At 44.2% G+C, this 21,293-nt stretch overlaps 1 protein-coding gene across 1 annotated transcript; it reads right to left on the bottom strand.

The window, feature by feature from the left end:
* Window positions 1–878: 878 nt before the first annotated feature.
* LOC109645702 (low-density lipoprotein receptor-related protein 2) lies at window positions 879–20,752 on the bottom strand. The gene is made up of 45 exons (XM_069514046.1): window positions 20,625–20,752; window positions 19,490–19,612; window positions 19,139–19,387; window positions 18,384–18,497; window positions 18,116–18,235; window positions 17,806–17,931; window positions 16,968–17,171; window positions 16,527–16,695; window positions 16,219–16,387; window positions 15,901–16,123; window positions 15,692–15,811; window positions 15,357–15,575; window positions 14,924–15,232; window positions 14,539–14,757; window positions 14,136–14,282; window positions 13,813–14,061; window positions 13,514–13,708; window positions 13,165–13,413; window positions 12,865–13,068; window positions 12,432–12,680; window positions 11,916–12,128; window positions 11,552–11,818; window positions 11,150–11,365; window positions 10,845–11,039; window positions 10,625–10,747; window positions 9,922–10,086; window positions 9,633–9,848; window positions 9,308–9,537; window positions 9,104–9,233; window positions 8,788–8,981; window positions 8,487–8,673; window positions 7,859–8,071; window positions 7,566–7,749; window positions 7,286–7,487; window positions 6,997–7,161; window positions 6,652–6,888; window positions 6,329–6,556; window positions 6,055–6,192; window positions 5,768–5,969; window positions 5,312–5,437; window positions 4,793–4,900; window positions 2,122–2,358; window positions 1,726–2,026; window positions 1,434–1,530; window positions 879–1,029 (listed from the first exon to the last, which is right to left on the bottom strand). The coding sequence occupies exons 1-45, from the start codon at window positions 20,680–20,682 to the stop codon at window positions 964–966; spliced, it is 8,355 nt and encodes a 2,784-aa protein (XP_069370147.1). The 5' UTR covers window positions 20,683–20,752; the 3' UTR covers window positions 879–963.
* Between the last annotated feature and the right edge of the window lie 541 nt (window positions 20,753–21,293).

Genomic DNA, 21,293 nt, shown 5'->3' with positions numbered 1-21,293 from the left:
AGGTCACACAGCTGTTACATAATCCTCATATGTTTGCTCATGGATTCATTCGTGCAGGTCCCAACAGTGGGTAGTTGTGTTACAATCTTGAGTTGGGGGCTGGGTAAAAGAGCCATGGGGCCCTACGTTGAACCAAGCAACCCATGTCCAGAAAACAAAACACATGATAGATGGTCTGGTCTTCAACTAGATATCCTTCAGCAGAAGGTTAGAGGCGTGGGGCCTCGGTAGTCATTGCAGAAGGTGGTTCTCACAAAATTGCCATTGTGTGGATCAGCTGTTCTCGGAGGCCCCAGGCAATTGCTCACTTCACCTATGGTTCCAACTCCCCCGTGTCTGTTTACAGGGCTTCTGTGATTGTTGTAGCAGCAGGATGATCATGTGAATGTTTGATTTGCATTTATTTTGTTTGTCCAATGAGTCAAATGCCTTGTCTAATTTTTTTTATCTTTACTTCAACACGAAAATCTGCCACACATGTTCAGTGAAACTAGATACAACTCGTCGCTGTATCCAGAACACTTGATCATCTCATTTAAGATGAAGTCATTTTTAACTCAGTTTCACTTTGTCGGCCTCGTTCTGCTCGTCATGTGATACCAGATCAGGTCTGGCTGAAAAACAGGTGGAAGTAAATGAACAGAGAAGCCTTTAATGCTAGATATGTTTCTATACAACTAATTTGAGGGAAAGAGGAACCAAAACAACAAAAGGAAGTTTTTGGTTGAAACTGTTATCAGTTTATAAAAAGGGCAACAGAGTCACATGAAGAACTGTGACAACAATTAGTCAATGCAAGAGAACTGAGAGAGACAAAAGGTGAACAAGTTCAATAGTGAGATGTGTGAGTGTGAATGAGAAGTTAAAACTGACTCTAGTTACTGGTTCATTATACGTTTGATTTATTACAATACAGTCTTGAAATCCAGGATCTGATATGAAATCTAATATTGTGAAAGATGATTATTTAGGTTTGAGTGTCTTTAACATAAACGCTGGATTCTTGGCGTCGACTGGGGACTCGAGCTCCTGAGGAGGAAGAACAGAACAGACATTTTTCCACTTAATATAAAAAGGGAGGAAATAATAAAATGTTACACACTAATAAAGATGAACTTGTAAACCTGAGTTACAATTACTTTTATAAAGAAAAGGACTAAAAGTTTCTCAACGAAGGAGAAAGTCAGTGTTAATATTTTGTCATTTGTTTCGAGGAGCAAGAAACTTTTTCACTCAAATCAAGAGTGTAAATGTTTCATCTACACCTGTAAAATCTATTTACTGTGATTTGTGTTCGAACTCATGACAGATGAACAATGTTTCTAGACTATTGACCAGCTGCTTTAGTGGATAAAGTAAATCAACCACACTCATGGTTTATATTCCTAAATACCTTCAGGGACATTTCTGCTCATGTATGTTAAAGTTTTTACCTCAGAGTCAGAATCGTAGTTTTCACACGGCAGACCCATGTTGGCCATCAGAGTTTCTTTCTCCGTGGATCTGCTCCTGATGGACGCCCACGCTCTCCTGATGAGTCCGAGGTACACAGGTCAAATATTTAGTTTATACACAGAACATCGAGTTTTGTAGCACAAAATAAATCCAAGAGACTCTTCGGGTTTTAATTCCAACACCTCAGCAAATGACTTCAGTGTAAATCAGTGAGTTAGTGACTGCAGTAGAAGAGTAGAGTCTTCTGGCCACCACCTGTGTTATCTTTACCTTTTTGCAAAGATAAAAGCAGCAGCCATCAACAAGGCCACGAGGCAGAAGACGCCTAGGACGATCACCCCGTGATTGTGTCCACCTTCCGTCTCCTGGCAAAACTCTCCGTTGTACCCGGCCGTACACTGACAGCGAGTGACTTCACCCTCTTTGACGCAGTGACCTTGACCGTGGCAGTGTTGGTGATCGCAGGACGTGGAGTCTTTTTTAAGAGCGTATTTGTTGTGTGGGTGAGGAGAGGAAGACTCAGGAGGACGGCCATCACTGGCTGTGGTCCCGAAATTGTTTCTGTGTGGACCTGAGGGGAAAGTCAGTGTTGAGGATTAACACCGACTGGTTTTCGGATTTTGAAATCACCACAGTTTCTTCTCCATTAGACTAAAAACCACTCACAGTCCTGTTCGTCAGACTGGTCCCGACAGTCTACGCGTCCGTCACAGAACCTGCCGCTGCTGATGCACTTGGTTCCATCAGAGCAGGACCGTTCTCCGTCGGGGCAGTCGTGGAGGCGGGCACAGGAAGTGGCGCCGACACTGTAGAAGTCCTCGCCGCATTTACACGTGCCACCTCCAGGAAAGGCCAGACACAGATGGGCACATCCACCGTTGTTGTTGGAGCAGCCATTTGTTCCTGGAGGACATGGAGAGCCTTCAGTTACCTACTTTTATTCATTGTTTAGTTTACACAACGTTCTATAGCAGGTTGATGGGTTCCCTTAGTAACTACATATGATTAAAACAACATTACACACCAGGTCATCCACTAAGTCTAATTCCTTTATTGCTATATACACAAATCCGGGCCTTCTGGCTGCGTATAAAGATGCTCTGCTTTGGCACTGGATCGACACCGCCAGTTCTCAGACTGTGGCGGCGCCCAGATTAAGAGGAAAGAGGTGTGTCAACTTAACAATGGATAGTAATCGATTGTGAAAGAGCAACAGACTTCAGCGTGTGAGAAAATGAAGACGTCTGAGTTTTAGTATACAATCAGATTCCCAGTATTTGTTCAGCTGCTCTTCATTTCTGTTTCAGCTGAAATTTTTTTGGCCGTTAAATAATTTAAGAGACTCTAATTTGTGATTTCAATGGTAATGAGGCTTTTTATTAATACATTTTAATTAGAAATAATACTGTATAATAAGGAAATTATACTGTTAATTATTAGTATTCTTAATTGATTGCAGATGTCTCAAGACACCACATATGTGCCTGTGTGTGTATATTATATTATTTTCAAAGTAAAAGATTGGATTTCAAAATAAAGGTTTGGAGGTAAGAGGTGAAATGGCTTTAACTAAACGAAAACATGACAAAGACCATATGTAAATGCAGATCCCCTGACCCTCGTTTGGGGAAGGTGTGGAGGGGAAGGGAGGATGGGTTTTGGAAGACACGTAAACTAAAACAGACACAAACTGCTCCCCAGTTACAGCAGCAGGAGGTTAGTTAACGTAAGAGAGCAGCTTTGCTTTGAATATATTTATACTCTAAGTGTCTGTCCCAGGTCAAGAGAAGAATCAGGAGGGAACAGTGAGTGTATGTTCAAGCTCTATTCATTCTCAGTCTTTCCCACTGCAGCGCACTGTAACAGGCGTCTGATCTCCTGTCTCCCTACAGATATCACATCACTCTGGTTTCTATTCAACTCAAGCTGAGTCTTAGAGAGTCTTTTCATTCTGCCCCGGGGTGTCCGATAACACTTTATCTGATTTCTCCAGAAAGCAAATCTGAGGTGAAATGCTTCCTAATAATGATGACTAACAAAGTGGTTTGGCAGGTTTGTGCTTCAGAAATCAAAGTGCTGTAGCTGAGCATTACAAACCTGCACAGAGGAATTCAGTGTTGAAAAGCCACGTTAAAAATGTCTGTTTTCTTATTCTGCAAATCACGGCTGCATATATAAACTGCAAATACAGATGGACAATGCATCTCCACTTCATCCAGTTATGTAAAGATGAAAATATCTCGGATGCAGGTGCCACCAGCTTCATGCTTTTGACATCATTTGGAGTCAGAGTCTGAGCAAAAGAAAAATTGACCTATTTGGTCCATGTCCCATCCACTAACATGGACGAGGTAGAGTTTATGACCTTTGGCTGCACTTTCAGGGAACTGTTGTCATCCATCTTTATATACCGTCTATGATTGCATGTTGGTGTGTGGTTAGGAAACTATTCAACCATCTCCTGTTAAATCAACTCTATGGCTGATCGCAACATTACAACAGACCGTGTTAAAGCTGCACATGATACATACATGGTGTGACTCATGCTTCCTGTTGCGAATAATGAGTCACCAACACTGGAAGATTTAAACATGAGTGTTTGTCATCTGCCAGTGAGGAAAGAACCATACTCTGTTTTGTGTTACTGTACACAAAATCAAATGTAACCACAATGTGATACATGCAAGACATAAAAAATGGATTTTGTTAACATCTAAAAATTAAATATTTCATAACTCATTCTTGCCTGAGATCTTTCCTCATCAACATTATGACATTGTCATCCTTACAATTTCGACTTTGACATAAAAGCATGTATATTTGTGCAGCCATGCTTCTTTATACAGAAGTCACAGAAAATGAATTTATATCCATGAAATGTTTCTCATCTCGTTTCGGCTTCTCGTCCTTTTTTCAGCGAATGTTCTGATGTCACTCACAAACTGCAGCTGCGAGCGTTTCACTGGCAGAACAAAAGAAACGAGATCCTATCACTCTGCTCCTTTGGTCTCTGTTCCGATTAAACTTCAGCTTTTAAAATTAACTCTGAACTTTTATTAACAAGTGTTAGAGTTCAGCTGGATTCAGCCCAGAGCTGTTCCACTCATCTCTGTCAGTGTCTGGATCTACGGATGGAGACTTTTTTCATTTTGTCTGAAGGTTTTTGTCCTTTGCACATTCAGATTATGCCTTATGTTATCTTAAATTATCCTTTCTACCCATCTCATGCTGCTAATTTTAAATGTTTCACCTGATTAATTGTAGCTTAACTTGCAAATTATATCAAATCTTATTTTCTTATATTTCGATAAAGGAGACACACTTTGCAGAAACCTACCAGACTGGGTGTTGTTGCTGTAGGCTTTCACCTCCACCAGACTCGTCTTGGTCTCAAACCACAGCTGTTTAGGCTGAAGTCCGTCACTGAACCACAGTTTGGTCACATCTGTAAATGGTTGAAAAAATTAGAGCTGTTAATCAGGCAAGAATTCAGAAGCTACTGCACAGAGCGACAGCGAGGAAATATTTAATGTGTGTTCATTAGTCACTGAATATCAGGATTTGACAGGACAGGTCCGATGGAGAGAAGACAAAGTACCAGAGATTCAAAGTGGAAGCATTTAAAGACGTCTAACAGAGCAGATTGCTCATAATTACTTGGCTGAATAATTCAGTGCCACATTAGTCTGAAGACATCTGCTGCCTGAAGGGAGAAAAAGACAAATGAAGTGAAGGTGAGAAATTTTATTCCACAAGACAGAGTGATCAGCAGAGGAGAGAGAACACGCCGAGCAGCGGCAGCACATCTGACAGTGGAAGTGGAAAAATAAATTAAATAAACAAAAAGTGGCCTGACCTTTGTCCAGAGTGACCCAGAGGAGGAAGTTCTCGGTATGTGTGAAGGAGATGAGCAGACCTGGCCCCGTCTTATACTGTTTATAACCTGATCCGTCCACTCCGACAGAGCTGATCACCCCCTCACCTGACAAAAGAGAAATTAGACTCAAACAAGCAAGTTAAAAACCTTAACTCTCACTACAGGGTTAAGTTAAAACATTTTTAGGACAAAATGAATGAAGTGTCCAAGAATTAGGTGAAGTAGCAAAGTAGAGAATAACCCTTAATTTGTTAAATCTCAAACTACAGGCAGAGACAGTAGATAGTACTGAGTGTATGGACAAGGTTTTTGTACTCTTATACTGCACATCACACCAAAAAAATGCTCAAACGAATGCTAACATAATATGTTAATGTATTTATTACTTTTTAAGACCCTGCAGAAACCCTCCATAGTCTGTTCTAATCTGCTTACCCGTGTCAGCCCAGTAGATCACGGATCCTTGATGAGAGAAGACCAGCGAGGTGGGGATGAGCGACTCCCTCCACAGCACCGCTTTGTTACGGCCGTCCATCCAGGCGCAGTTCACCTCTGTCTGGCTCTTCTCATCGGACGCAACTATCGCTGTGTAGCAAAGCCGTCCCGAGGGGGGGTGCAGAGCGATGGATGTTGTCCCCTGAAGGGAATACATGATTTATATTATATTTAGCAGAGAAAACTGTTTATAGGCTCCTGAGAAAGTCAAACTACGACTGCCTCACCCTCAGGGATCCCTGCAGCAGAGAGGTGGTGTAGCCGCCGTGCCGAGAGGTAACATGGAGGTCGGGCCTGTTGGTGCTGCTCCAGTAGAGGTTAGAGGTCACCCAGTCGACTGCCAGAGCCATGACTGAATCCTCCTTCTGGAAGAGAAGTTTAGTTTTAGGAATTTGAATTTCTCTAGGTGGGTGACATATTTTTACATTAATCAAAACTAACAATTCACTTCAATTATGTTTTTTAGGGATTTAAAAACTCGAACTATCCTTTAAAAGCTACCTTCAGCTTCAGGATTCGTCCAGCAGGTGTCAGCCCCTGTCTGGACCTGGAGCCGCTCAGTTTCAGCACATCCAGTGTTCCTTGTCCTGCATCGGCCACGTACATAGAAAGCCCGTGGATGGACACGTCCAGGCCCACAGCATCGGTTATTCCAGGAAGAGCCATAACTCGACTGGTTGGCATTTTTTTAAGAGCAACGCCTTCTTTTTGCAGCGTGTGGAGGTAAATCTAGTCGAGTAGTAAGACGAAAGAAAAAAAAGGGGTAAACGAACAAAGTTAAAGACGTGGACAACCAGAAAGGAGAGATCTCTGAGATGATTCACCTGATAGACTGTGGTGCTAGACAAAAGCAGCATGAAAGTTGAATCCATCGGCAGAGAGCAGGTGATCTTGTCCTTGGAGAGCAGCAGCCCCTTTGGGCATCGACAAACCGCTGTGAGCCCCCTCACCACCGGAGCTCCTGACTGGCCTCTTTCCGCAGGAGCCAGCAGGCAGAGATGGGAACAACGGAGATGATTGCAGGGGCTGGGTGTGACCGGCTGGGAGAGGGCATGCATCAGCTGGAAAGAAAGGAAACATATATGAAAAAAAAACCAATACAGATTTCTTTCTAGGAACCTCTCAGGATTTCACAGTTATGCCGACATCATTAGAAGCTAAATACTGACTTTCAGTCCAAATGGTTGTCCAGGTCTCTTCAGGAGAACCTTCTGATCTTTCCCAGTGTTCTTATCAGCCGAGCGGATCGTTCTCCTCTTCGTGTCGGACCAGAACAATCTGTCATTGAAGACCGCCACAGAGAAAGGGCTCGGAGTTTCAGCTAACTGAAGAATCTAGTGAGAGAAGGGCAAAATCATTTAATAATGATACTGGGGGATGAGCTGCAAATATAATATCTGTCATTTTAAATGTTCGCACTTGAAGGATTTGGGGTTTATCATTAAAGTAGGTCTTTACCTTGACCTGATCTCCATCCAGGGAGGCCGAGCCAATGCAGCGCAGCTTCTCATCGGCCCAGTACACCCTGTTGTCCAGGAGGTCATAGGCCAAACTGACGGGCCAGCTCAGCCCTTGACTCACCACCACCTTCCTCTGTGAACCATCCATACCAGACTGCTCGATCTGAGGGGTTCTGCCGATCTCCGACCACAGCATCAGCCTGGAATTATGAAAGATCTAGGGTTATTAAAAATATACAGATCTTTTATGATTTCATCTACAACCTGACTGTATCTACCCTTTGTGTGGCAGCAAGAGCAGTGAGCTGGGCTGCTCCAGATCTTCTCCCAGAACAACAGTGTAGTCCTGAGATCTCACTGTCACGTCGCTGAGCTTCACAGCCAGAATCTGGCCGACGAGTCCGTCCACCCAGTACAGGTTCTTACCGACCCAGTCCACAGCGATAAAGTCCAACTTCACTCCTGCAACAGAACAACATGGTGGGACGCTTTCTTTCCAGATGTTTACAGATATTTTCGTTCTGTATGGAACTGACTTATATCAAATGTAGTGTCCCTGTGTCAGTCGTACCTTTGATGAGTGTTCCTTTGTTATTGGAGCCATTCACGTCAGTCCAGCGGATGCTCTGATAGTCGGGGCTCAGCCAGTAAACTCTCTGCTGCGCCCAGTGGTAATCCAGCGAGAAGACCGGCCGACTGGCGGAGGAGAGAAGACGCAGGGTGCTGCTGTGGACTCCCAGGAGTAGCAGCTCTGACTGCACAGATGCCAGGAGCAACGGTTCGTCTAGAGATTGAGATATGACCAGAGAATGATGACAGCACCTAAACCAAGAGCAGGATCATCCCACTGCTACTTTGCACTTAAATAAACTGAATGAACATTTGATTTTAAATCACATCCTGTTGTGGAGATGATTAAAAAACATCCTGCAACTTTCATTGTTGAGTCAAATCATAGATTATTTTTCTATGCCGTAAAAACCAGCCTACATTGACGTGAACTTTGCTTGAGTAATCCATCATATTTCTATATGTTCATTTTCTTTTTTTAGAAGATTTAAAAGTGTTGGTGCATGATAGGATCCAATTTCAAATATTTCAATATCAAAGCTTTTAGTCTGCAAATAGCATAAGGTTTAGGACACTGAAGAATACAAAAGCACAAGTATTGAGATCTTGGTTCATGGAGCCTTCTTTACCTTTCGTCTTGCAGCTTTTGTTGTCAGGCTCCAGGTAGAATCCAGGGTGGCACTGACAGACGTAGGATCCACGGGTGTTGTGGCAGTAGTGTTTGCATACAGCGTGGGGCTCTGCGCTGCACTCATTGATGTCCACACAGGACACGGTGCCGGACAGTAGCGTGAAACCTGCAGCGCAGTAACAGCTCTGCAAAAGTGAGGGAAATGCATTTTTCATGCCAAGCAGGAATAAGGTTGTTGTACTGACGTCAAATTCATTTCAAAGTGATGGCAACAACCAGATACACTGTTGTAAACCGACCGCTCCATTAGGGGTGCTGACGCAGCCGTGTTCACACTGAGGAGCTGACGGGCTGGAGCAGTTGCGTTGAGCACATCCCGCGCCCTCGTCTGAGCTGTCGGCACAGTTAGTGAAGCCGTTACACACCAGGCCAGGGTCCACACACTCTCCACTGCCACACTGGTAAAGGGGGGACGGGCATTTTCTCTGAAGGCCTGTGGAAGCAGAGGTCACCTACAGTGAATGAAACATGTCGAACTGTATTGGAGAGTATTTCTTCCTGTTTGCAACAGAAAAGGAAACAGAAGGAAAGAACGTGATAAATAAACACGCTCACATTTGTCTTCGTCCGCTCCATTGTGACAGTCATTTTTCCCATCACACTTCCAGGACAGAGGGATGCACTGACTGCTGTCTCCACACTGCCATTGGTGTTCCCTGCACTTTGCTGGTGGTGTCACACAGTTCTTGACACAAATGAGGAGACAAGGTTAAAAGCAATGATTAAATAAGTAATATGACATTATCCGTCCGTCTTTACCTTCTCGTCTGAGCCGTCTGAGCAGTCGTTCTCGCCGTCACAGAGCCACTCTTTCTGCAGGCACTCGTGGCTGTGCGGGCATCGGAGCTGTGCCGGGCAGCGCGGGGGTCTGGTGCATTCCATCTCGTCGGAGTGATCGCTGCAGTCGGCATATCCGTCACACCTCAGGGCCTCAGACACACACTGACCGCTGGTGCAGCGATACTGGTTAATCGCACAAGCCACCAGACCTAGAAAAAGGGAAAGAAATATAGAAATCATCTGATCAAGGCAGACGTGATTGCTTTGAGTCTGGATCCGATGTTTAATGTTGAAAATCTCATACCACACTTTTCCTCATCCGACCCATCAACACAGTCTCTCTCGCCGTCACACAGGAAGGTCTTGGGTATACAGCGAGTGTTGTTGTCACAGCGCTGATGGCAGCCCTCACTCATCTTGGAACAGTCAATTTCATCGGACCGGTCCTGACAGTTGTACTGCCCGTCGCACACCTGCGCTGGTGGAATGCATCTCCTCCCGTGAGAACACTGGAACTCACCTGGAGGACGAGCCAATAAACATCTCAAATGTCGATCTAAAAATGTCAACATCACTCACCGACAAAAACGAACCTGCTTTGCATTTGACAGCACATCCTTCTTCGTCGGACCCGTCCTTGCAGTCAGTCTCTCCGTCACACACGTGGTTGAACATAACACAGTCCAGGCCGTCTTTACATGGCCTGAAACCATTGGGACACTTCACAGGTGCTGATTTGCCTTTGGGCACATTGGAGTCTTGGAAGAGAGACAGTTATGAATTTAACACATTATGAAGACAATGATATTAGATTATAAACACAGGTGAGATAATCATCCTGTGATAATCAAACGATGCAAATTTAGACTTGAGATGTAATGTGGCTGAATGGCCGGTGGCGTTTTGCCCATGGGTTCCGGGTACAAGGGAGACGAGTCCAAAACGTATGATGCTGACACGTTTAAATGAGTGTGTCACGAGGGGCATTAAAACGTCCTCCTGTCCTGCTGCAGCTCTGTTGCTAAGCAACAGTGGTAAAGGGCGAGACAAGCTGGTGATAAAAATTACAGAAATTCTCCATTGAACAGACAAGTCTCATTCAGTTCGGCCTTTGTTGCTAGGACGTTAGGATGTAGCTATGGGGTATAATTTGGTTGTAACAGGGACTCTAAGTCAAAGGGTGCAAGCAGATAGTGTGAATGGCCCAGTGAAAACTACAGATAAATAAAATGTTCTTGCAATTTGTCAACAGCTTGTACGCGTTATTGTTGAAGTGTATTTTTCTTGTTTTCTCACAGGGATCAACGGGACCTTCTGACCGACACTTCATCTCATCAGAGCCGTCGGGACAGTGGGAACGTCCGTCGCACACTTCCACTTTGGAGATGCACTTTCTCCGGTCGCTGCACAGGAAGTCATCTGATGAGCACGGTGAAAACAATCAGTCCACATGCCATCATTGGTTTGCTGGGTGGAGTAGAGTGCAGCTACTTTTGCTTTGCAGACTCAGGCTTACCTCTGTTTTTACACCGGAACACACAGTCCTGCTCATCAAACCCATCGGGGCAGTCACGTCGTGCATCGCACAGCTGATTCTGAGAGATGCACATCGATGAACCGGGGCAGAGGACTGAAGGTGTGATGCAAGCCGACTTGGAAGTGTGGAGAGGGGACTTAGCTGTTGTTGCAGCAGCAGTGGTGGTACCAGAGTCTGGAGAGGTGAGAACAAAATGTTAAACTGATGAAAATATTTTACAGGTTTCAGCATTTACAGGTAGGACTGTCTTTTAGCAAATGTCAAAGTTAGTTTCCATTTCTTACTGCAGCCTTCCTCATCCGTGCCATCCACACAGTCTCTCTCGCCATCGCACAGGAACTTCTTCGGGATGCAGCGCCTGCCGTCGGGACAGCGATACTCGCAGCTCCTGGTTTGTTCTCGGCAGTCAACCTCATCCGACTTATCCAGACACTGAAACTTCCCATCACACACCTGAGCCGTAGGGATGCACATCCTCCCGTGGGAGCACTGGAACTCATCTGGGACGGAGTACGAATTGAATGAAACAGCATTACAGCTAATCCTCATTTGAAAGCACAGTGTGTTTAGAACAGCTGGGCTTCATGTTAACCTAAAGGATTCTCTTTAGACATTCTTTAGAACATGTGTATTGACCTTGACGTTTGATTCCCATGGGTCAATATTGAGTGTTTTAGTGAAACCACCTTGTTTACAGGTTTCCGGACATCCCCATTCGTCAGATCCGTCCACACAGTCCTTCTCTCCGTCACACACATGGCTGTATAAAACACACTCTGTGCCGTCGTTGCAAGGCCTCGAGCCTTTACGACACTTCAGGACATCAGCCTGAGACGCAGGAGGAGACTCGCTCTGACAGTTGAGCTCATCTGAGCCGTCGTGACAGTGAGCTCGACCGTCACAAACCAGATTTTTTAAGATGCAGCTCCTGCGGTCCGTGCAGAGAATCTGAGCTGCGAATGTAAGAATTTAACACAAACATTATGGAGAAGAATCAGTCTAACAAAAAAAAACCTGTCCAGTTTTCCAGTAGGATTTGTGTCAACTCACTCGTGTAAGGACATCTTGTCAAACAGTTCTCATCAGATCCATCAGCACAGTCTCTCTTTCCATCACAGAGCTGTGTTGGTTCAATGCATAAATAGGAACCGGGACACAGAACTGAAGGACTGGTGCAGGTCGGCTTGTGGGGAGGTTGAGTTGAGGGTTGGGCGATTGCAGGGGATTCATTTAAATGTGGATTTTCTGGATTAGTTGCGATCTCTGCGGCATTTAAAACACCAGTCAATCAAATGACAATATATCATTCCCTCCACCACGGTTGTCATGTTTCAACCCTGCCCGTTTGTCTGCAGGACTAAATAAAACTACTAAATGGAATTCTATGAAACTTAAATTATGCATGTGGATGACAACAAAATAACAATCGCTATGACATTTTTGTACAAATGAATAAAGTAAGTAAAGCAGAAAAATCTGACAGGAGACTTGCCTGCTTCATTGGAAGCAGAAACAAAACAAACTTTACTCCACTTTTCAAAAGCAGCATTTTCCCCAATAACTCACCACATTCTTCTTCGTCTGATCCGTCTCTGCAGTCTCTCTCTCCATCACAAACATGAATATAGACAACACATTCCGTCCCGTCTCTGCAAAGTCTGGAGCCCTTGCGACACTTCAGGATGTCAGCACGAGGTGCAGGAGCAGCCACGGCCGGACAGTCGACCTCGTCCGAGCCGTCGTGACAATGAGAGCGACCGTCACAGACCTGACTCTTTGAGACGCAGCTCCGACGGTCCTTGCAGCGGAAGTCGGCTGTGAAGGGAAAAATAATTTTCAAAAAAAGATGATGGAAACATATCAGATGTTGTGTTTTTTCACACCACTACTTCACAAAATTAACTTTGACAAAATCAAAATGAGGATGTCCAATTCTCCAGTGTGGTTGAGGTTTAGGATGAACGGTGCTCTCTCCATCATCTTCAACCTGTGCACTTACTCATGTAGGGACATCGTTTCACACAGTTCTCATCAGATGCATCAGGACAGTCCCTCTTTCCATCACACATCTGCATTGGTTTGATGCACAAAGAAGAACCTGGACACAGAACTGAGGGACTGGTGCAGGGTGGTTTGGTTGGAGGCTCAGTAGATGGTTCAACGGTTGCAGGATTTTCTGCAACAGCGTTATTGTGTGTAGCATCTAGAAATATTATAAACAAGTGTAAGAGTCACTTGTAAGTTTAATGCAAACATCAGCAAATTGAGTTAGCTGCAACCTTTTCATAAATACACTCACCACATTCTTCTTCATCTGATCCATCTCTGCAGTCTCTCTCTCCATCACAAACGTGAGTATAGACAACACATTCTGTCCCGTCTCTACAAAGGCTGGAGCCCTTGCGACACTTCAGGATGTCAGCACGAGGTGCAGGAGCAGCTACGGCCGGACAGTCGACCTCGTCCGAGCCGTCGTGACAATGAGAGCGACCGTCACAGACCTGACTCTTTGAGACGCAGCTCCGACGGTCTTTGCAGCGAAAATCATCTGCAAGAAAACAGTCAGGAATAAATAAAGTAAATAAAGTTTCAGGACTTTTGAAACCATGAAAACACAAAACATTAAGTTGTAACAGACTCCAGCGTACTTTTCGAAGGGCATCTTTTTACACAGGTATTTTCATCAAAACCGTCGGGACAGTCTTTACGGCCGTCGCAGAACTGGCTGGGAGAAACGCAGAGTTGAACAGAAGGACAGAGCACGGACGGGCTGCTGCAGGAGGGCACAGTCGGAGCAGGAGATGTGGAGGATGAGGTGATAGCAGGTCTTGTTGGAGATGCATCTTGGAGATAAAGAATCACACAGTTAAGTTTTTATCAACTAAAAAAAATTGTTGAAAGCCTTGACTGCAAATGCCCAGAGACATTTTGTCTCAGGGACACCTACCACATTCCATCTCATCTGATCCGTCCTTACAGTCGTCCTCTCCGTCACACACGTGGCCGTATGAAACACACTCTGTGCCGTCTTTGCACAGCTTCCAGCCCATACGACACTTCAGGACTCTTGGCTGAGCGGCAGGAGGTGCCACGGTCGGACAGTCGACTTCGTCTGAGCCGTCGCGACAATTTGAGTGACCATCGCAAACGAGTTTCCTGGCGATGCAATTGCTGTTGTCCTTGCACTTGAAATCCTCTTAAAAAAACAGTAGAAAGAAAATTACACAGGGATAGTATGAATAAGTGTAAGTTTTAGATTTGTACATTTACCTTTAGATGGACATGTGGTGACACAGAATTCCTCGTCGTCTCCTTCAGGACAGTCCTGTTTACCGTCACACAGCCGAGCTCGTGAGAGGCAGACGGATGAGTGTCTGCACAGCACGGACGGGTCACTGCAGACTGAGGAACTGGGCACTGTGGGAAATTATTATAATGAAAATAATAAAGATTCAAATTAAGAAGTGTAACAAAGTTTAAAGAAAACTATCTGTTCCTAACCCTCCAAACCAACGAGGATCCACATTTAACTGAACCCTTCTATATTCTAAACTTTGACAGAAAATCGAAAGTAATAAAAAAGTTCCACAAATCTAATTCAAGATGATTCAGGATAAAACCAAATGTTTTTAAATCTCATTTCTTCTTCTGTGACAGATTAACCGGGTCTGACCTGTTCGAATGTCCCTGAGCGCAGAGACGACTTGGACCACGTGACCCCTCACTGCTATGTTTTGGACGGGCGTCCCTTCACGCCGATTCCACAGAGTCATGACGTCGTCGGAGAGCGACAACAGGAAGGGTTCGAAGGCGCCAACAACTGAGCCGGAGATGTTCCATCTTCTTCCAGCTTGGTGGCTTCTCACCTGCAGTAAACTCATGACCGTGAGGCCTGGAAAAAAAAAGGTGCGAGAAATAAAACTCATCAGTAGAGAACCATAGAAGATGAAGATCTGGTTGTTTTTAGATGCTGTTCATGCATTTTATATCTGTGCCTCTTGCTTGTTTAATTCAATGTAGTAAACTATGTGACTATTGTTCAGTGTCATTTCAGTGACCTGAGCTTCCTGAGTTCCAGAGCAGACTACTGGCCCTGAGGTCGAAGGCCATGTTCCCTGTGACTCCTCCCGCTAACTGCAGCAGCTCTTTGGCTTTGCCTCCCATCTCGCTCATGCTGAAGATGCGGTCGTCCTCCAGCCAGATGATGCCACCTCTCAGCCAGTCCAGAAAAAACTCCTGGATGTTCCTCGCTGTGCGGTACAGCTGCTGCGGGAGACCTCCGCCCGCCGTGGTGGTGCCAATGCTTTTCTGGTCACAGGACACCCAGTAGAGGCTCCCCTTCCTCTGGTCTACTTTTATATGACAAACTGAAAAGAATAAAACGGGAATGTTGATCAATAAACTGTTTAAAGCATGTAAAGCATTATTTCCCCTCAATATCCTTTTTAACATTCATGTCTGTTCCAGTCGAGGGAAAATCAAATCACACACCGGGCAGAGGAGCTGGCAGCACCTCGGTCTGGACCTGCGTCAGACTGGTGCGTTGGATGTGGCCGGTGTTGTTGGCCCAGTACAACCAGTCTCTGTACCAGTCCACATCAAACGACAGGATCCCGTCATCGGTGCGGAACAGCAGCTTATCAGAGGACGCTTTTTCTCTAAACTCCAGCAGGTTGATGTTGGAACTGGTGGCGTAAATAAATCGTGGATCTGCGGAACAAAAAGAGACTTTAATGACTCCCACATCCTTTCCAACTTATCATGGGACTGCAGATTATAACAATCAGTTTCATCATCACCTCATAAAATTATATTAATGAACCTACATTCACAGGATCCATCAACAAGCAGCATTTTGAAGTCGGGACAGGTGCAGCTGAATCCGGCAGGGTTGGCTTTAGTTAACTGGCAGAGGTGACACGGAGTCTTCACACAGGCAGTGGAACCTGATGGATGATAACATGATATATTTTAAAATGTGATAAACATTATATAATACAAAAAGTCAAATACTGTTGTAAAAAAAAAAAAATACCTTGAGGCTGCTGGAGCTCCTGGAAAACAGTGAACAGAGGCAGATCAGCTTTCCAGAGAAACTTCTTCTGGTTCCGTTGGTTCTGTGGAACCTGCCACAGGCCTTTGTTGTCGACCCAGTAGAACAAACCCTCAAAAACCGCCAGGCTGAGAGGAGCACGCCTGGAGAACAGTCCGGTGAAGGAGTAACGACCCGTCCCGTCCACCTTCACCGTCTCTATGGACTGAATGACACAAGTTCATAGGTAGACGATGAATCTTGATCTTGTTGGTGGAATATTTGAGGACAGGAAGGAAACTGCTTCTTTCAGTAACTCGCCTTCTTGAAGTCGCTGATCCAGTACAGTCTCCTGGCCTCCACGTCGGCAGTGAGGCCGTGAGCAGACTGAGCAGTGAGGACCGTCAGAGTGTTTCTTTCTGATCCGTCCATCCACGTCTTCTCTATCGTCACCCGCTCACCTGGACCGCCATTGATCCAGAACATCGAGCTGGGAGAGAGAGAGAGAAATTAAATCTGAGTCTGTAAAATCAAACATTTCCAGACAATTGTGAAAGTTACTCATTTTCCATTGAAATAAGTTATTATTGTTGTTATATAACTTGGATAACTTTAAATTGAAATGTTACCTTTCCACAGGTAAAAGCACCAGATCTGACGGACTGATGTTTTTTCTCAGCAGAGTCGTGTAACTGTCTCCATCAGCTGCCTGCATGTAGAGCGCCTTCATCTTCTGATTGGTCCAGTAAAGGTTTCCATTCAGCCAATCACAAGCCAGGCTCTTAATTCCAGGCTCTCCTGTTTGAAAATTAGGGAGAGTTTTGCTTTTTCTCCCACAGTTAAGATTTGAAATTATTCAACTGTGAGCAACAACTAAAAAACGTTTTTATATTATAAATTATTACCAGAAATATTGGATATAGACATTTTAATTCATATTCCTCCGACAATTAGAGCATTTTTAAACCTTCACATTGTGATTTATATATAATATATATCCATAACATTTCAATAACACACGGTAAACACAAGTTAATCAACGATATTAAAGATCTCACAACATGACTGACCAGTGTAGGTGGTCCAGCTGCGACGTCCATCACTTTTAAAGATGCTGCCGCGCCCGTTGGCCCAGAAGTACCATCCTCTGGCCACGTCAAACGTCACGGCCACTGGGTCGATCACCGCAGTCATGACGACCTCAAACTGTTGAGACTTCACGTTCAACAGTCCGATGGATCTCCCCTGCACGGTCAGCAGTCGGGTGGCGTTACCTGGACACAGTCAGAACACGAGGAAACACATCACTGTAAGATAAGTTATGAAGATGTTTATATCTTAAAAACAGATTCAGACTCAAAATAAACTGGATGACTATTGTTTTCCTTCTTCAACATTTAACATTTGCAAGATATACAAAACATTTTCCATTTCTGTTGCCGCTTGTCCTACTGGAACTTTATTTTCCTCGACCCATGTCCAATATCTCAACGTGACATTTCCTTATCTCGCCTCTATACGAGTGCTGCCATTGAAATACATCACCTCCTTAAAAAGAAGTTCCATGTTTGATCTCAGTTTTTCTTGCTTTTGTCACGAGCTCAGTCACATCTACAGCTTATTAACATTTCACTGATCTTGTTTCCAAGTGTCTCAGGTTTGATCTTTTCCGCAGAGCGAAACTAGATCCTGAGAAGATTCACATTAAGCTCATGACTGACCAGAGTTTGATTTGTCCTGACATGTTGTTCAGTGTTAAACATCCAGACTTGTTGGATTCAGTGTTTCTTCTCTGGTTCAATGACGACATTAGTTGTTAAAAACAAAACGGTCAAAATGTGCGTGAGATATTTGCAGCTGGATTCAGTTTTGGGGGGGAGTCGTTTGGGGAAACTCAAGCCTCATTACCTTTTGCTACACATATGGAGTTTCCATTCAGGCTGAAGCCGTCTCTGCAGTGGCAGTAGTAGGATCCGATGGTGTTCGTGCAGTGATGCATGCAGGGAGAAAAAGGTGACGCACATTCATCCAAATCTGGGGAGGGAGAGAGGGTTAAAGCCTCAAAAGAAGGAGACTTCAAAAAGATTCAGCTTTAGAAGAGACACTGGAGGAAAACATCTCCTGAAAACCCAAACCGGCTGTTTCATTTTTTTCATTTTGCTCTTGTAACTGATGGCGACGGGCTCCAGGACGCAAAGGACACAGTCATTCCACACACCTTCACAGACCGCTCCGTTAGCTGAGAGCTTATATCCAACTCGACAGGCACACAGAGCGCCCCAGGGCTCGTCGACACACACATGGCTACAGCCGCCATTGTTCATCGAGCAAATACGACCTGTGGAGAATCATGACACAGTTCAGCTTCACGGAAATCTGTTTCATTACATCACATTACTTCAGATCAATAAACAGAATCAGCAGCAAAGAACCAGGTTTTTTCTTCCTCCTCATTATTGTAACTCATGTAAATCTGTGTCTGTTACCGCAGGTTATGGGCTCATCGCTTCCATCTGAGCAGTGAACATGTCCGTCACACCTCTCCTCAGGAGATAGACACGTCCCGTCAGGACACCGCACGCTGCCCTCAACACACACACCTGGGAAAAAGGACAAACGTGTTTTAGTGCGTCAGCTGGTTGTGTCTTACACATCCTGAGACTTTGGCTTCAAACGCAACCACAAGTTTTGTTGGATTCTACGTCCTGCTCGTGAGGACTCTTCACATCCGGAGGTTCTCCAGGTTCTTATACATTTGCATTCTCACATACAGCCCCTGTGGGACATGTCAGGAAGTTCTCCAGAGTGCAGTGAAAGTCTGAAAGCAGCTTGGAGCGAAATCTTTTCTCGAGGACCAATTGTCCACTCTGGCCTTCTGTAGTAAAATGGCAGTGCAACATGGTGGGATCTGTGGAGGAGGATCCACTGCTGCTGTAAATATTAACTAACAACTCTTAGTTTCAGGTGATTTTACATGAATGAAAACAGAATTATGATGATATTTAACTCTCGATCCCTCTAAATTCCACACTGAACATTTAAAATAAAACCATTCCTTGTTGTTGATTGTTAAACTTCCCAATGTTTATATCCAGAGGAAGAATATCATTAATAAGATATCTGCTTTGCTGCAGTAGATTCCACGAGAGATCCTTAAAAAAATAAAATCAAACTTCACTCTGAAGTCTGATGCATTCACACAGATTCTGCCTCCTGCGTTCGACCTGCTCGTCGTCCTCACCGCAGTCCTTTTCGTCAGAGTCGTCCATGCAGTCGTTCAGCCTGTTGCAGCGCTGCTCTTTGGGGACACACAAGCGGTTCCGACAGGTCCAATCTGAGTCCAAACAACCGTCAGGGGCTGTACAGCTCTCCTCGTCAGAGCCGGTGGGACACTGGCTTTGTCCGTCGCAGCGGGCCGAAGCATCCACGCAGTCGACAGAGTCCAAGCAAGGAAACTGACCTGGGGGACACTGAGGGGAGCCTGGGGGCGCTGGAGGGAAGACAATAGTTTCAACCCATTTCTTCTGCTATAACTACTGCTGCTGCTTTCATCAAGTTAATATTAAGACTCTTTAAAAACAAGTTTACCCACCAGCACAATCCATTTCATCAGATCCATCCAGACAGTCTCCTTCTCCATCACATCTCCACACATCAGGGACGCAGGTTCCATCATCACACAGCCACTGGCCCCGCTGGCATCCCAATAACTGGCCTACACAGACACAAAGTACAAATAATGAAATAGAAGATTAGAAAATATGTCACTGATGCAAGTTACTGACTGAAACATTAAATTAAGGAGTTTTATTACACAGAGGTAGATTCAAGTTGCTGTACAGGGAGATGAAACAACAACAGATTTAAGAATTAAAAGAAATGAATTTAAAATCAGAAGCAGAGTTTCAAAAACTGTCAAGCACATAAAGAGAAGAGGTAAGAAGATTAAAAGAGGTAAAAGAGTGCTGCTTCACCTCTGTGCCTGTGATTCATTTGTTTCTTGACAACAAGACTAAGCTAAGACAAATTCTGTTGAACTAAGTTTTAAAAAGAAAACTTCTAAAATGAGCATAATTCCATCTGGATTAACAGGAGACCACTACAAAATCTGATTTTACTGCTGTTATCCTCCTGTCAGGCAGTTTGTAAATGTCTTTGAAAGGTATATTGACTTTATTATTGTGATTTATATTACTGCAGCACTGATAAACCAACCAGATTCAACGTGTCAGTGTGAGATAACTGTAAATCCAAGTATCAAAGGTAAGAAATAATTAACAGGCAGATTGAAATCCAGCTTTAAACGTATGAATAAATTGACCTGGACGTGAACTCCTCATTGTTCCACCTCATTCAGACCCAGCTCCATTCTCTTATCCACTTCAAACGACCTTTATTTAAATCTGGCACAAACACATGGACACGTTCTCAGGTGGTCCTTCAGGTTAAATGTCCTCAAAGTGTCTCACGTCACCTTTATGTAACTTTACGTTTCATTCACTTCAAAGTAAACTGCCTGACTCGAGTTTTAGCTCCAACGAAGCTCAACTGGACCAGAACACTGAACCCGGTGGGATCAGGAGCGACGCCATGTTGCCTGCTCCATGTTTACCTCGTTGCTGCGTTTTTATTTGTGGAAATTAACACTTTAGCGCACGAACACACGCGCAGACTTTGGATGAGAAGTGACACAAACGAGTTAAAACGCTGTTTAGGAGGTTTGTTACCTGCTGAGAGTCTCAGAGGGGCCAGAAACATCAGGCCGAGGAGGAGCTGAGGGTCCATGTCTGCCCGAGGCTCGTCGGGACAAACAGTGACACCTGAGAGGACACGTTTAAATCAGCCCCGCAGGTGCGCGTGACACCACGCACATGTCAACAAAACAGCAACATTCATTCATAAAATACATTTTGAATCCTTCTTCACTGTGTTATTTTATTATTTCATTGACTTGTGTGTGTATGAACACGTTCTTTTGATTGTATTGATATTTGATTGATGTTATTGATGCCATTAATTCAACCTTCAGTGTATCAGTGAGGTGTTGGCACATTATATGTTTAGTTCAGTTGTGCGTAATTGGATAGCTTTTGCACTTTTACGCGCAAAGCGACGTTGTTCGATTCCCTGTTTACTTAATGAATCATATATTCAAAAGCAGACTCTGTACAGTTCATGGTTTGTAAACTCATTCCCAGAGTATCTGGTGAACAATATTTTATTTTATTTCGTTCTGTCATTTGAAGTTGTATGATTTCAAGAGACATATTTTATAAGTGTGCCTTCTCCTAATTCTAATTGTTTTAAATAATTTTCTGAAATGTGGCTTTGACTTTTGTTTCTATTGCACTTAAACATTCTGAATCACACTTAAAATGATTCACTATAAAGTCCCA

Source organism: Paralichthys olivaceus, chromosome 18, assembly GCF_024713975.1.
Source record: "Paralichthys olivaceus isolate ysfri-2021 chromosome 18, ASM2471397v2, whole genome shotgun sequence".
In the NCBI taxonomy this organism is placed as follows: Eukaryota; Metazoa; Chordata; class Actinopteri; order Pleuronectiformes; family Paralichthyidae; genus Paralichthys; species Paralichthys olivaceus.
The sequence above is the reverse complement of the archived record's forward strand: the minus strand, read 5'-3'. Positions and strand labels throughout refer to the sequence as shown.

Bases quoted from the DNA above. Each gene is read 5' to 3' on its own strand.
- LOC109645702 (XM_069514046.1), bottom strand. From the start codon at position 20,682: ATGGACCCTCAGCTCCTCCTCGGCCTGATGTTTCTGGCCCCTCTGAGA. The intron at 15,576-15,691 runs GTAGGTTCATTA...TTTGTTCCGCAG, and splicing joins TGTTGATGGATCCTGTGAAT to ATCCACGATTTATTTACGCC. The intron at 8,072-8,486 runs GTAAAGAAGGCT...CTCAATCTCTAG, and splicing joins CAAAAGCTGCAAGACGAAAG to ACGAACCGTTGCTCCTGGCA.